The sequence below is a fragment of the Dermacentor variabilis genome, chromosome 3, assembly GCF_050947875.1.
Source record: "Dermacentor variabilis isolate Ectoservices chromosome 3, ASM5094787v1, whole genome shotgun sequence".
Lineage (NCBI taxonomy): Eukaryota > Metazoa > Arthropoda > Arachnida > Ixodida > Ixodidae > Dermacentor > Dermacentor variabilis.
The window spans coordinates 115,830,356-115,847,341 of NC_134570.1; the positions used below are offsets into that span (position 1 = coordinate 115,830,356).

Consider the following 16,986-nt stretch of genomic DNA (forward strand, 5'->3'; position numbering starts at 1 on the left):
AAGCAAAAGTAGCTGTTTACTATTTACAATATCCAGAATTGATCAAACGTGAAGTTGTCACCGGCATTCTGAGTGGTTGGAAGGCATAATTTCTTTGAAAAATGGCCGCCAGAGGAGCAGCGTGAACTCGAGCGGCTTTATAGACTAGGAAAACTGCCTTAATATATATTTAGACTTGAGGGGAAGCTTCGTTAACAAACTATAACACGGCAATCAGCACTCGTATACGACGAGAGAAATTATTGAGACGTGGGAAATTCCCTTGAAATAAATCTGGTTTGCGAGACAAATGCTTGTATGTATTGAATCTCTTAAAAGATGAGGGGGGAAATATGCGCTCACCGAGAGGGCATCTTCAGCACGAGACCACCGCGAGGCACCTTACTGAGATGTAGAGAGCTTCGCGGCCGGAACGAAATCTCCCCTCTCCGCCGGCCCAGGGTGGGAAACGCGCTTTCCGATCGCTCAAGGTTGCGCGGATATTGTATAACTCTAGCGTCTAGGAAAAAGCTTAAACAGGTGCGGGGGCGGCACGCATAGCGTGGGAAGCTAGCCGCCGGAATAGCTATCTCAAGTACTGCTCCTGGCGAGGGCGAAATACCTTCGTGTAATTATAATAACCCTAATAGGACTTCTTTCAAAGAGAAGAAAAAGAAAAGGGAAACGGCTCAGAAGGCTATACTACGAGAGCTATGACTGATACTTTTCTATATATATGTATTCATCTCATCTATGGGATCGCATGCGCGCGCTGTTGGTTTTAAAGCGCAACCGTGGTAGGGAAACGGAAGGCGATGTAAGCATGCGTGTCCATGATACGCACACGACAAACTGCCTTACAATATTTAGAATTGATATATATATATATATATACACACACAAAAGCCAATATAGGCTGCTCGACACTATCTCGCGCGTTTTTATAGCGAAGTACATCAGAACCGACTCGTCGTTCCACAACAACCATTTCCTGAGTGATCGCCAGATATATGCCGAATAACTTCCTGTCATTCAATAAGAATGTCTCTCTTTCATGCAGCCTACCAATTCGCGCTGTTTCGGTTTAGACAAAACAGTTTATCATTCGAGGCGCACTTGCCAAGTTTGCCTCCAGTTAAAACTGCCTGCGATGCCTATAGTGCAGCTCTTATCTCGCTCAACATACACAGTTCTATATACGTGCATCCGGTGCAATGCTTTCCGTTGTATCAGCAATTTCAATGTCATGGCCGATCATGTAAGCAAAAGTAGCTGTTTACTATTTACAATATCTAGAATTGATCAAACGTGAAGTTGTCACCGGCATTCTGAGTGGTTGGAAGGCATAATTTCTTTGAAAAATGGCCGCCAGAGGAGCAGCGTGAACTCGAGCGGCTTTATAGACTAGGAAAACTGCCTTAATATATATTTAGACTTGAGGGGAAGCTTCGTTAACAAACTATAACACGGCAATCAGCACTCGTATACGACGAGAGAAATTATTGAGACGTGGGAAATTCCCTTGAAATAAATCTGGTTTGCGAGACAAATGCTTGTATGTATTGAATCTCTTAAAAGATGAGGGGGAAATATGCGCTCACCGAGAGGGCATCTTCAGCACGAGACCACCGCGAGGCACCTTACTGAGATGTAGAGAGCTTCGCGGCCGGAACGAAATCTCCCCTCTCCGCCGGCCCAGGGTGGGAAACGCGCTTTCCGATCGCTCAAGGTTGCGCGGATATTGTATAACTCTAGCGTCTAGGAAAAAGCTTAAACAGGTGCGGGGGCGGCACGCATAGCGTGGGAAGCTAGCCGCCGGAATAGCTATCTCAAGTACTGCTCCTGGCGGGGGCGAAATACCTTCGTGTAATTATAATAACCCTAATAGGACTTCTTTCAAAGAGAAGAAAAAGAAAAGGGAAACGGCTCAGAAGGCTATACTACGAGAGCTATGACTGATACTTTTCTATATATATGTATTCATCTCATCTATGGGATCGCATGCGCGCGCTGTTGGTTTTAAAGCGCAACCGTGGTAGGGAAACGGAAGGCGATATAAGCATGCGTGTCCATGATACGCACACGACAAACTGCCTTACAATATTTAGAATTGATATATATATATATATACACACACACAAAAGCCAATATAGGCTGCTCGACACTATCTCGCGCGTTTTTATAGCGAAGTACATCAGAACCGACTCGTCGTTCCACAACAACCATTTCCTGAGTGATCGCCAGATATATGCCGAATAACTTCCTGTCATTCAATAAGAATGTCTCTCTTTCATGCAGCCTACCAATTCGCGCTGTTTCGGTTTAGACAAAACAATTTATCATTCGAGGCGCACTTGCCAAGTTTGCCTCCAGTTAAAACTGCCTGCGATGCCTATAGTGCAGCTCTTATCTCGCTCAACATACACAGTTCTATATACGTGCATCCGGTGCAATGCTTTCCGTTGTATCAGCAATTTCAATGTCATGGCCGATCATGTAAGCAAAAGTAGCTGTTTACTATTTACAATATCCAGAATTGATCAAACGTGAAGTTGTCACCGGCATTCTGAGTGGTTGGAAGGCATAATTTCTTTGAAAAATGGCCGCCAGAGGAGCAGCGTGAACTCGAGCGGCTTTATAGACTAGGAAAACTGCCTTAATATATATTTAGACTTGAGGGGAAGCTTCGTTAACAAACTATAACACGGCAATCAGCACTCGTATACGACGAGAGAAATTATTGAGACGTGGGAAATTCCCTTGAAATAAATCTGGTTTGCGAGACAAATGCTTGTATGTATTGAATCTCTTAAAAGATGAGGGGGGAAATATGCGCTCACCGAGAGGGCATCTTCAGCACGAGACCACCGCGAGGCACCTTACTGAGATGTAGAGAGCTTCGCGGCCGGAACGAAATCTCCCCTCTCCGCCGGCCCAGGGTGGGAAACGCGCTTTCCCATCGCTCAAGGTTGCGCGGATATTGTATAACTCTAGCGTCTAGGAAAAAGCTTAAACAGGTGCGGGGGCGGCACGCATAGCGTGGGAAGCTAGCCGCCGGAATAGCTATCTCAAGTACTGCTCCTGGCGAGGGCGAAATACCTTCGTGTAATTATAATAACCCTAATAGGACTTCTTTCAAAGAGAAGAAAAAGAAAAGGGAAACGGCTCAGAAGGCTATACTACGAGAGCTATGACTGATACTTTTCTATATATATGTATTCATCTCATCTATGGGATCGCATGCGCGCGCTGTTGGTTTTAAAGCGCAACCGTGGTAGGGAAACGGAAGGCGATATAAGCATGCGTGTCCATGATACGCACACGACAAACTGCCTTACAATATTTAGAATTGATATATATATATATATACACACACAAAAGCCAATATAGGCTGCTCGACACTAACTCGCGCGTTTTTATAGCGAAGTACATCAGAACCGACTCGTCGTTCCACAACAACCATTTCTTGAGTGATCGCCAGATATATGCCGAATAACTTCCTGTCATTCAATAAGAATGTCTCTCTTTCATGCAGCCTACCAATTCGCGCTGTTTCGGTTTAGACAAAACAATTTATCATTCGAGGCGCACTTGCCAAGTTTGCCTCCAGTTAAAACTGCCTGCGATGCCTATAGTGCAGCTCTTATCTCGCTCAACATACACAGTTCTATATACGTGCATCCGGTGCAATGCTTTCCGTTGTATCAGCAATTTCAATGTCATGGCCGATCATGTAAGCAAAAGTAGCTGTTTACTATTTACAATATCCAGAATTGATCAAACGTGAAGTTGTCACCGGCATTCTGAGTGGTTGGAAGGCATAATTTCTTTGAAAAATGGCCGCCAGAGGAGCAGCGTGAACTCGAGCGGCTTTATAGACTAGGAAAACTGCCTTAATATATATTTAGACTTGAGGGGAAGCTTCGTTAACAAACTATAACACGGCAATCAGCACTCGTATACGACGAGAGAAATTATTGAGACGTGGGAAATTCCCTTGAAATAAATCTGGTTTGCGAGACAAATGCTTGTATGTATTGAATCTCTTAAAAGATGAGGGGGGAAATATGCGCTCACCGAGAGGGCATCTTCAGCACGAGACCACCGCGAGGCACCTTACTGAGAGGTAGAGAGCTTCGCGGCCGGAACGAAATCTCCCCTCTCCGCCGGCCCAGGGTGGGAAACGCAAGTATGTAAAATAAACTCTCTTCTCTTTTGCTTCAACAGCCGATCTCACATCCACACCAAAAGGCAACTCTGGGTGATAGATACGGACGACGGCCTGGCTTTGCTTAGCCAATTTAGCGCGACGCGCGGGTATAGCGCCGGTCAGCTACCACGTTTTACGCGCCCCGGTATGGCGTAGGCAAGGGTGACACTCGAGCACGAATCACGAACGCCAGAAGCGGATCACAACACATGCCCAGTGATCCAACTTGGTGTCAAAGAGGTTGATTCAAGAGCGGCACTTAGTCTGTGTTCCATAACCAGTCACCCAAGTTAGTCCGTCGGTTGGCTTTGAACCTGGATCCCTCGTCAAAACAGCCCAATGGGCAAAGGAATACCCTCTTACACAAGCTGAGTTGAAAACGTTAGAGGCCCCAACGGGCAGATGGACAAGCAGAGATGTGGGCGCGGGAAAGTGCCTGACGCATGTGAATGATGACTGCACGTAATACATTGAAGTGTCCAAAGCCACTCTCAAGTAACTGGCCGGAGGTTTCGCTACGAAGCTCGTAAAGGGAATGTTTCGAATTATTTTTATTGCGGTATTAAATATGTTATCGCAAAACTCACACAAATAGCATTTTCAAGTACCCTAATGTATGTATACAGAAAAATTGGTTATCATTGGTGTTTCTTTAAAGCTGGACTTGTTCACCAGTGTCAACGTAATTGTTTCTGCTGGTACATTTCTCATTTTAGGGGTAAACAACAGAATGCTGCTGTATTATCTAGAGGTCCATATTCTCAATTCATAGACGCCACCACTTTTGGCAGTGAAACGAAGAAGTTATCAATTTTGTGTGCAGTCATGTCAAGTTTGCATGGGTACAAACCGTAGAACGCATGCCACGAACTGCGTGTACAGAAACGAGCGCAATAAAATGCATTAAAGGACGGCAGCACAGACAGCCTAGGATAGCGGCACTCAGTTACATGATTCAGCAAAATACTTGGTAGTCAAGGCTTCCGCTCTCCGCAGGGAGAATCTAACAGGAGCTCACAAAAGGAAGACCGCGTTGATGGCCGGCGCTTTGTGGTATCGCTGTTGTTCTTGTGCCTTATCGGAGTGGTGCCGGGAGCACTGGCTTCTGGACTGGTGACGGTGCTGTTTAGCCCCTCGAAGCCAGCCATCTCTCCACCGACAAACAACGTAAGTGATATTTTTTCATAAATTTAATGGAACCTGATTCTCTGTCCAGTGCACCACGTGTCATACTAAGCGTTATACTTACTTGCGAAGAGTCAATCCTTCATTCAATGACTGCTTGCTTGGTCTACGATCTTGAACGCCAAGTAACACGATATGGTACACATATTTACCTAATGGATTTATATAGCGACTTGTACTACAGACTAGTTCCGTTATTTTTCCTTCTTTCTATTCTTTTTTCTTTCGGGCACGTTCCACAGTAGAAACTGACGCGACTAATTTTGACCTCCCTTCAGAAACACGCTCGGGATTTGCGTAGAGGCCGCCCGTAAATTGAGCGCATTTTTTTTAAATAAACTGCAGGACTCGAGCTTCTGATTTTTGGATACTGCTAGTGGTTTGCTCCGTCGCCGACTGCAATAGGCGACCGTCGCATGGAGTGAAGGCTGGCGTACATATCAGTTGTCAGAACGACAGCGACGGGATGGACTTTCAGGGGGGAAGGGTAGGTCTCGTTTTAACTGGCGATCTTACTCAAAGTTTAAGTAAACGTTGCTGAAAGGAGCCGCGGGCACTCCATTAGCCGCATTAGTAGAAATGGGCGCCCGGCAGCGCCTTTATCGCGAGGCGCCGAGTTACAAACGTCTTTCCTTGAATTTGACAATGTTTTCGGAGACAGGCGCAGAGAAGTGGAAGAGAATGAGGGTCCCCCTTGCTGTTGACCAAGCCTTGTGTCAACAAGAGAAAGTTCTCGCATTCTGTGAGCGGCGCTATAAGTAAGGGTTTCACGGTTTCAGCACCCAAGGTTGAAATCATCACCTGCGCGTACGGCTGGTCGCCCCATTCGTTGGCTACATAAGCGCTGTCCAGCGGAATTCTTTAAGCATCTCAGAATAGTATGTCATTCAGCAGAAAAGGCTTCAGTAGGTTTTCGGAAAGTATCGTTCCGATGTTCCTTGGAGGTACAGCCATCCATAGATCAGCATCTGCGGGCTTCGCGTCTTGGTAACTTTGCCATACACGCTCTAAATGAAAATTCACATAGCTTGCATACCACTGCTGCTACCAAAATGTAATGAGGCGGTTGCACCACCAAGAACGACATTACATATAGCACTGAATGTGACTCTAATCCTACCCTTCCTTTATTCAGATCGTCATTCTGATCTTTGAATTTTCTTTCTTGTCTGCGTAGAATTTAGCCCTTGAAATTATGCAGCACGTTATGGAGGAATGAAGGAATTATTATGGAGGAATTGAATGAAGAAACGTTCAGTACGCTGTAGGAGGCAATGGAAGAAGTTGACCAAAGGCGGGAAACTAGCCTTTAGACGTGCTTCAGAGCTTGACGTCAACAAAAGCACGTCAGCCGATATAGAGCCTCAGCAAGTCATTTGCAAGGGTGACGCGACCATGCATGCGAACGAACAAACGTTGAAGAACTATATATTACCCGCCGTGGTTGCTTAGTGGTTATGGTGTTGGGCTGCTAAGCACGAGGTCGCGGGATTGAATCCGGCCACGGCGGCCGCACTGCGATGGGGGCGAAAACACCCCTGTACTTAGATTTAAGTGCACGGTAAAGAGCCCAAAGTGGTCCACATTTGCGCAGTCCTCCACTACGGCGTGCCTCGTAATCAGAAAGTGGTTTTTGCGCGTAATACCACATAATTTAGGAACTAAATTTATTGACGGGCCCTTCCCCTCCTCGTAGCATAATTGGTAGTGCAATACACGTGTAAAGTGGAGGCCTTGAACGGAGTCATTTCAGCCTTTTATTCATAAGGATGAAGGCGGATTCCTTTAATTTTTTGTGCGGGCGAAGATATGGTGAACTTTATAGGCATGATTGCTCTGATGCGAAGTATGAGGTGACGGCAAATGTGCGACCGGAAATGATATGTCGCTCTGATAAAGTGGCGAAAAAAAAGATAATCTAGCGACTTTTCTGCGCTTTGTAAAAGGCGGCATGTTATGATATGATGAACTTTATTTAATATCGTGAAGATCAACTCTTTGGTTGAGGCAGGCGGCTCCCGCGTCGGGACAGTGAGGTTTAACCTTACCGCCGTATCGTGGGCTTTCTGAATGGCCTGTACTTGATCGAAAAGAACTCCACTGTGTAGGACTCGCCGCCACCAGTCTCTGTCTTTGTCACAGTCTGTGAAAGTCACAGGACACTGCCAAAGCATGTAATCCAGAGTAATGATGCCACAACATTTCTCGCAATTGATTGGTACCTCTCTTTCAAGATATAGCTTATTAATAAAGTTTGAACTTGGATAAGTTCTTGTCTGCAACAATCTCAGAGTCACCGCTTGAGCTCTATTGAGCTTAGCGTGTAGCACTGGGAATTCCCTTCTGTTGATGTAGTAATGCCTCGTGATTTCATTATATGTAAGTAATTGGTCCCTGTTCTCCTCCTGTATATTATTAAGCTCCTGGTCGCGTAGTGCGCGGATAGTAGGTCCTCGTGCAGCTGCGTTAGGCATCTCGTTTAAATTCTTCCGAGATGGATCGAAGACCCCTTGTGCGCAAGAAACCAGCGTATTTCGATCCCTTGGCTGTCCAACTCACCGATCGGCTGGGCAGCCCTTTTGGTTACAAAGCCATAGGTAAAGTGTCTAATAGCCACCTTAGCGTCACTGTAAATCTTGGTCCACTTATTATTCCTAAAAGCCAATGCTATCACTACTTATTCCGCGACTGTCGTGTCTTTAGTCATGATTGTAATAGCATCCCGAGTGAGACCACCTGCATCTACTACTACTGCCGTAAAGGCTTTCTTTCCTCTCACCCATGCATCATCTACAAAAGCTGCATGTTCTGTGTCGTGTTCTATCTCTTGCAGGAGAGCTTTGGCCCTTGCCTTTCGTCTCTCCAGGTTGTGCACCAGGTGCATATTTCTGGGGAAAGGAGTCGTCTTGATTATCTCTCTTATGCTATCTTTTAGTTCTACTGTGCCTTCACCTGAAATTTTGCATTCGGTTGGGCACTACCCTACCTCTTCTAGTATTGCTCTATCTGGCCTTGTTCCAGAGAGCCGCTCTCTCTGGGCAATTTGCTGAGCTTCAATTATCACGGCTATTGTGCTGTGGAGCCCTAGTTTCATTAATTTATTATCCGGCGTGTTAATCGGTAACCCCACTGTTGTTTTGACTAGCCTTTTAATTAATCTGTTCAACTTGTTTAGCTCTGTCTTTGTCCAACTGAGCATCCCAGCTACATAGGAGAAGTGACACAAGGCGAAAGCGTGGACCAGTCTCATGGCGCTCTCCTCTCCCAGCCCTCTGTGTTTGTTGTTAGTGATTCTCCTTAGCAGTCTTATTACCTCCACAGTCTTGCTTGTGATGTGTCATATTGTCCTTCCAATTGCCCCGTTTGCCTCCAGGAATAGCCCTAAGACTAATGGATTCTGCTTGCTTAATAGATTCGCCTGCCTTCGTGGTTAGTACTAACCTGAGTTCTTGCTCGGGAACATATCCCCTCGGTTTTCAACCCCTTCTTCTGTTATTGAGTACAAGGAGTTCAGGTTAATTAGCAGAGCATTTGAGCCCAATGTCTTCTAAAATAGACTATACCTCATAAATGGTCTTCTGAAGTCTGCTTTCCGCATGTCCCATACTTCCTTCAGCGGTCCACATAGTCACATCGTCTGCATAAATGGTAAAGTGAATGCCCTCTATCCCTTTTAATCCCTTAGCCACTTTTGACATGGCCAAGTTGAGAAGCATAAGTGACAAGGCCGACCCTTGTGGCGTCCCTGTCACCTAGATCCATCTTCTTCCCAGCTGAACGATTGCCAAGTAAGGTTTTGACCACTTCATAGAGTTTTCTCCCCAATCCCAGTTCAGAAATCACTTCAAGTATTGCTCTACGCTTAATTCTGTCAAAAGCTATTTCGACATCCAACCCCAAGGAGAGCTCGAGTGTTTTTTGGTTTAGCTAATAGCAGTTGATGCTTGATTAACAACATGCCATCTTGTGTGGAGAAGCCTGATCTGAAACCAATCACATTGTACGGTAGGATGTCATTGTCCTCCGCATATTTCGTTAACCTGTTCAATATGACGTGCTCCGTTGTCCTCCCTAGACATGATGTTAACGAAATTAACCTCAGATTATCCACGTTGAGTTGCTTGCCCGGCTTTGCTATTAGGATAGTACTGGCCGTTCTCCATTCTTCTGGATATACCCCATCTTTCCATAATTCATAATTGTATGTGGTCAGATATTTCATTCATTCATCGTCCAAATTCTGAAGCAATCTGTTAGAGATGCCAACCGGGCCAGCTGCTGACCAAATATTCAGATCATACAGTGTCGTGCGTAACTCACTTTCGGTGAATTCCTGATCCATATATCTGCATTCTACCCCTAAGTAATCGGGATAACTCACATCCTGATCCTCTTTCCTGAGGGGCAGGTATTTAGTAGCCAATTGCTCCATTATGCTCTCTGCGCTTGCAGTCTGACTTTCCTGGTGTACTAGTTTCGCCACTGCTGCGCGTTTGTTCGATTTAGTGCCTTTTTCGTTGAGCAGATGCCTGAGCCGACTCCAATTTCCTCCACGTTTTATCCTTCCGTCTACACACTTACACGCCTCATCCCATTTTTGTTTCTGAAAATATCGTGTATGTTGCTCTATGTTCTTATTGAGCTGAGCAATCGTTTCCTAAGTCTCCTGTTTGAGCGTTGTGATTTCCATCTTTGTAAAATCGATTGCTTGGCTTCGATCAAATGCGCCAATCTACTATCAATTTGTTCGACCTCTTCCTCTGTCTCTATAGCCTTAGTTGCTGCATTCAAGTCGTCCCTAAGCTGAGCCACCCACTCTTGTAGTCTGATGCGCCCCTTTCTGTCTGTGTCTGCTCTGTCTTTTCTGATTTTTCTAAAGTGATCCAAGTCTATGTAAGTGAAATGCTTTACCTCCACCCCCGTCTTTTCCACCATTATGTGTAGTATATAACGGTCGCTTCCTAGATCCATACCAGAGTTGATCCAGTCTGTCCTGGGTAAGTTATAAGTGAAGGATAAGTCCGGGTAGTGTCCCTACACGTGGAACTGCCACACCTGGTAGGGAAGGCTGGGTCTGTGATAAGAGAAGGGCCTAAATCCGTGGCGAGATGCCAGATTCCGTCCCCTTTCTTACTACTCCAGCGGTAACCTCAAGATTGGTGTGGGGCATTGAAGTCCCCTCCTATTATTAGTGGCGCAGTTCTGGCTACCCTCATGACCTTATTAAAAATTGCTCTGAAGCTCTGTCTCATCTCTCTGGGACTGCTATATATGCTGAGGCAGAACAAGCTTTGCGCTTTACCTCTGTGCCTTTTAGGACCATTTCTATCAATATGTATTCAATTTTACTCGCCCCTAATTTTAGATCGTACTCTATGTAGGGAATTTTCTTGTCAATTAGGGTGGCAATTCCTCTGCCTGGTTTCTTGCCTTTGCAGACCGAGTTGAAGCCGGACAGCCCGACCTGCTCCGCTAGAGTTTCCTGCAGCATTATTAATTTCGACCTATTTTCAACCGTTTTGATTATCTGTGCTAGTGACGCTCTTTTTTGCTGAAATCCGCTGCAGTTCCACTGCCACACACGAAGAATATTTCTGTTGTCCATTATTATTGTCGTTGCCGCCTGACTCGCTACCCCCTGTCACTGTTCGCTTGACTGTACCACCTACCGCTCCTGGGGGTGTTCTAGCGCTTTCGGCTTCTGACGACACATATTCTTCATCCTCTCCTTGGGCCTCTTAACTTTTTCAACCTTTTCTCGGCTATTAACTTCAACTTCCATGTTTTGTCCACATTAAGGTTAACGCTGTCTACCGTGTCCTTTAGGTTCCTAATCGCATTCCTAATCTCCTCCAGAACCGAGCACATTGATTCTGCCTCAGGAACTACAGCTCTTTTTTTGGGCGCCGCTGTGTCTTCTTCTTCGTGGCTGTTACTTCTACACACCGGCTTAGCTATTGCCACACTGCCGCTTTCTGTACTCAACCCTTTTTTGATTTCCTGCATCTGCTGCTTAAGTTCTTCATTTGCTTTCTTTAGTGATATAACCTCTCTGATCAGCTGTTCTACTCTGGCATGATTGCTTTGTTCCTGCGAGGCTAGCGCACCTGTTACTTTCACAGTACCTTTGACTTTCTCGGCCCAGGTCGCTCCTGGCTCCTTTTTCTTGTTTGTGTTCAGCTCCTGCTCCTCGAAGCGCACCTGCGCCTCCCGAGACCTGGAACGGTTTCTTCCCCTCGATGTTGAACGCTGCCTTGATCTTGATGTGCTTCTCGAGCGTGAGCGCCTTGCGGCGCCTGGAGGGGTTTCCTTTGTCGGTTGGGCCGATTCCACCTCGGTGTCCACTTTGGAGCGTTGTCTTCTTCTTACTCTTACTAGATATGGTATTTGGTACCGCTGCTTGCAAGCCCTGTCACCTTTGGGGTGATCTTCACCGCAGAACTTGCATATCGGAGAGCAGATATGAGCCTCCCCTAGGTCTTGTATACGACATCCCCTGCACTGCACAAGATCAGGTGTTGGACAAACGTCTGATCTGTGTCCGATTCTTCCACATGCGCAACATACGTCAAATTGCTTTGTGTACAGATAGCACCTCATCAGGGTTGACCCATATTTGATGAAGTTGGGCACCCTGAATCCGTCGAAAAGCACAATAACCGAGCCCGTAGCTTTGATACGTTGTGCAGCCAACGCCGTTGGGTTGTATTCATGCACAATCTTTTTCGTCATCACACTCTGACTGTCATTGAGGTTCACTCTTCCAATAACCCCCTTGCACGTAGAGTGGGGGCTGTTTCATAAGTGCTCACTTCATATTCTGCCTCCATGATCGTAATGGACTTGATTCTCACATACCTTTCAGCATGAGAGGAGTCCGGTGTACTGACCACCACGATATTCTGTGTGAAGTTGGGGCAGATGATGTATTCCTTCGCTTGGTCTGCTGTAAGTCCGGCTGCCTCGATGATCGCTTCTCCAATAGCTGTGCCGACCTTCTTCAGGTTGAGGCCTCCCCGAGGCCTAACGATGATTTTCCTGCGCTCCTCCGGCAGTTGCGGCATTCTTGACGCCTTCACAATCCGGCGCTTGAGCTTGTCGGCCCCGGCAGTACCTTTGTTGGCGATCTCCTCTCCTTTTGATTCTTGGATCAAATTGGCGGCTCCACCAGCTCCCCAGGTCTTTTTCGCAGATCGCGATCTTCGGTTGGTGACCACCTGCCAACCCATTCTTTCGTCGTGGTCTTCCGTCTCATAGGAGAGTTCGTCGTACATGCGTATATCGGCCATGCCGGCTTGGCGGGCTTGCTAGACCTACGTGGCGTGGCGCCCACGTGCAGCGTGGCGCCCACGTGCGATGGGCACAAAAGAGGCTATAGAAGCCCAAAAAATGCTGGCCCACATTGTCCAAAGTTGTCCACCGATTCGGGTTAACCTCACGAATCTGATGATGAGCTTCAATGCGTGGTCCTGCCAAAAGTGCCTGCAGAATCATTCAAAAGACGGAACCGATGCGGGACACGTCCGCTTTCTTCTGCTTCTTCCTCTTCCCTAAAAGGCGGCATGTTGACCATTTCTTTCAGAGATGAAAGACTTTGAAATCGCGTGTAGCATGATGAGATGAATCGCACTGCCTTGTTTTGGACGGCTTCCATTATATCGGTCAGGGTAATCTGGTAGGAATGCCAAATAATTGATGCATATTTCAAGGAAGGACGCACGAGGAAAATGTGCGCTTGAACCCTGGTGTCTGTCTGACATAAACGTTGCTTCAGAAATGCCAGCTTTATTTTGCCCTTTAAACATAATATTTTCTATAAGGTAAGTACAATTTACACTAGAATTGATGAAGACGTCAAGATATTAACCGATGTTATCTAACTAGTCTACTATGCTATCGCTTAATATGTAAGTACTTTGTTCAAACTTTGAGACAGTAGTGAAGCTCAAATGTTGCGTTTTTTTCTTTCATGATTTGCATCCACCATTTCCAGCACCATTCTGCTATCCTATTAAGATCAGTTTGAAAATTTATGACGTCGTTAAAGGCGTTAAAGCGGTTTATGCGCTCATCGTCGTTAAATTATATAATCATCGGCAAGAAGGCGAACTGTCTAATTATTATTTATTGCTATGTCATTAATGTGTATCAAAAATAAAAGTGAACCTATTTGTGTGTATGCTCTAACGAAGGCTGCGCCACAGCCAAAATCGCAGCACACAAGCACTCTTTATTCGGGCCTTCCTTTCTTTCCACAGAGTGCAGCTAAGCCTCTGGCATGCACCACCAGTGACTGCAATGACCTGGCGCAGTGGCTGAGGGTGAAAATGGACCAAAAAGTGGACCCTTGCCATGACTTCTACCAGTTCGTGTGCGATGATTACAAGGGTGAACAAAGTTTACATAAAGTAAGTCATAAACGTCGCATCGTCGGCAAAAACTGCTAATGGTGCCTGGCTGCAATGTAGCGCGAAATAATGCTGAAAGAAGTGATATCACAGATAAGGCCACACTGTGCTCCCTAAAACTAAAGACTAAAGGTGTACCGAAGTATATTCATACGCATTTGTTTTAACTTTTACGTTTCCTTAATATGGGATCTGGCGATGCCTCCAGCGCAAGGGGAAAATGCCGAAATCGGGGCTATTGATATCTTAATTCGCTTATGGAATCAGTTTCCACGCCGACTTCAGCGTCACACACGAAGAAAATTCGTAGCGAGTCTGGCGCAAGGACATCTGACTTATGTAGTTTGTTTCGATTGGCTCGGCACGAAGACTACATCTTGTGTGTTTATATCATGCACAAGAGCAAAACATATGAAATAAAGTCATGTTGCAAGGTCGGTGCATGTAGGTAGCAGAGTTTCCGCCGAAAAGCGGTTCAGAACGAATGCTCACCGACATGACTAATGGGTGGTTAGGGGAGCAACGATTGAAGCGCGACTCAGTTTGAAGGGAACAAATAGTTGGGAAGAAAGAAGGCGTTCTTTTTTTTTCAAGAAAGAGACAGTAAGATTGGCTCACCGAAAATAAACTTCCTGTTCAATTTTACATCTGCATGACGAATGTACAAAAGAGAAGTTTATCTTACTTATATTATTATAAGTAAATGCATTTTTAGCGCCCATCCTAAGAGAGGGTGTGGGCGCCGCTATCACTTGCTATGCAATGCAACTCTATAATGGTGAAGAAAGGCGCTCTGGTAAAGTTCACCTGTTACAATACTCCCCCTTACACGTCGTGCTGTTATGCTTGTCGACGTTGTTCTGAATTTAGTGACGCGGGTAGCCTCATTGCTTCTGAATCTGTGAAACCAAAATTAAACGTGAAGAAAGGCGGTTAACCGAAGGGCCCGATTTTTATTAGTCATAAGAAGCCAACAAACAGTGACACAAAGGACAACACTGGGGAAATTACTTGTGCTTAAGAAATGAAATAAAAAAACGATAAATTAATGGAAATGAAAGTGGATGAAAAAAAAAACTTGCCGCATGTGGGGAATGATGCCACAACCTTAGCAAAAGTAGTGAGTCAAAAGTAGTGGGTTATGATTGTCGGTTAATTGTTTACTTCAGTGCTTTTTGTCCGATTGCGCTAGTCGACGGGCTTTGCGTCCGACGATAGGACCAGCACACTACACGTAAAGCTTTTGGCGGCCTCTGAAAAAAGTATGTAATGTGCAGGGGTGCAATTTCAGCTGGCCGTTTCCTATATCGCTTACCGCGCTGAAAGCATGAAACGCCCATCAATTCGTACACCACGGCATTCGAATATACAGCTCAAATGACAGGCCACCAAAACAAATTTCGCGCCTTCGACAACAAAATGACGTCACTTCTGTTTTTAACGGATATGACGTCACACTATTTTTTCTTCCGCCAAAAGTGTTCGCATGTCACATACATGGCGCTAAGCCTATGAACCGGCGATGAGCCGCCATGTTTTGCATTTATGGGCTTCTGTGGAAGCTTCGCTACCAGCTATGTTTCCATTGCGTGTTCTATGCATTTAAAGCTACGAATAGTGCAATGCAAATTGATTTCGTTGGTCACTACACAAGCTTAGTGCGCCGTCGAAAGGTGCACACGTAAAATATAAAGCAAATTTAATCATTTTCTCATAGCGCGTACTTATGAACAGTGTCTGGAGATCATTATGTATATTTTTGCCGAACACCCGATCGCCGATCGCTATGTATAAAAAATTGGAGGACGCTTAAGCTTCGCCTTCAAGAGTGGAACGCGACAGCGTTGCCGTCGACCCGCCAAGGGGTGTAAGACAATGCGCTCAGACAGTGATCACTTACGAGGCGCCCCGCATCGGACTCTGCGCCCACCTATCACGCGGTGAGCGTCGAGCAACGCAGCGTTCGGCGCGGCAACGAAACGCGCGCCTGAACAAACGGAACGAAGCAAAGAACTAGGTGTCTCGGAGGGGGAAACGATCTACGCCAGCCAAACGTCGTGATCGGCACGGGCAGAGAGATAGATAGATAGTAATCTAAAGAAAGGAACGGCGCTTGATTCTGCAACCCGTGTGGGAGCACGGCGAAGCGTCGTCAGGGGAGAGGGAGTCGGGGACGCGAGGCGCCTGGCACCGGTCCGCGCACAGCCCCAATGCGCGCGCGGCGCGATACCTGTCGGGGCAGCGCCGTACATTGAGAGGAGGGGGTCTATTGTTTGCCGCAAGATGGCTCTGCGTGTGTGGTAAGCGCAGAAGAAATGTAGCGGAAACGTACTTCGCTATTCGTGTAAATGCGACTTTTGTAAGTTACATGCTCATAATTACCGATATACACCGCAGTATAACTTTCTACGGCTCGTTTCTAAGGCAACACCGCATTCACTAGACGCGCTTTTGTACCGCTTTCAAGCATCGAACTCGTGGCTGAGTGGTAGCGTCTCCGCCTCACACTCCGGAGACCCTGGTTCGATTCCCACCCAGCCCATCTAAGAAGTTGCTTTTTATTTATGAAGTGCCTGCCATGATTTATCGCTCACGGCCAACGCCGCGGACGCCGACGCCGACACCCGACACCGACGCCGACGACACCGGCTTTTCTGCGACACGAGCTCCTTAACGCTATCGCGTTAATACTTACTGCACGTGAGAAGGCGCGTTTGCACCTGCCATAACTAGATGGCGCCACCATATCAAGCGAGAATGCAACGACCACAAGGACAAAAGAAAAAAAAATGTCCGGTACCGCCGCACGTAAGCCGCGTTTTGATTGGAAGGAGCCATAGTCCTCAATGGGTGAGTGAAATGCGAAAGAGTATGCCTGTTTCTGCCTTCTGCATTTCCACTGAATTTGCAAATTGAGAAAATTTTCTTTGGCCGTGTCAGTTTTCGTTATTCTTTCTGAAGTCGCCGTGGTATAGCACAATGAACGCGTTGTGATGTAGAACTTGGCGGAACTAAAATGGTCGCAGGAGCCGTTTAAGGCACTGTGCATGCGCATAGATAACCTCTGCTGGTGTATTGCCTCCACTTCTGATGTTCTGTGCAACGCAAAAGTCAAGGAATGCGCTATCAGAGCTCTAAATTAGGGAGAAACTGCTCGCGAAATCTTGTCGGCTATATTTGAGGAATTAAAAGAAAGGAAACAAA

At 46.2% G+C, this 16,986-nt stretch overlaps 1 protein-coding gene across 1 annotated transcript in view; it reads left to right on the forward strand.

Annotated features, from left to right (window-relative positions):
• LOC142574698 (endothelin-converting enzyme-like 1) overlaps nucleotides 1-8,753 on the forward strand; it is a 50,902-nt gene extending 42,149 nt beyond the window's left edge. The window contains exons 3-4 of the mRNA XM_075683727.1: nucleotides 5,186-5,356; nucleotides 8,748-8,753. Of these exons, the coding sequence (XP_075539842.1) occupies nucleotides 5,186-5,356; nucleotides 8,748-8,753 (177 nt within the window). The remainder of the gene's footprint in view (nucleotides 1-5,185; nucleotides 5,357-8,747) is intronic.
• Nucleotides 8,754-16,986: the final 8,233 nt, after the last annotated feature.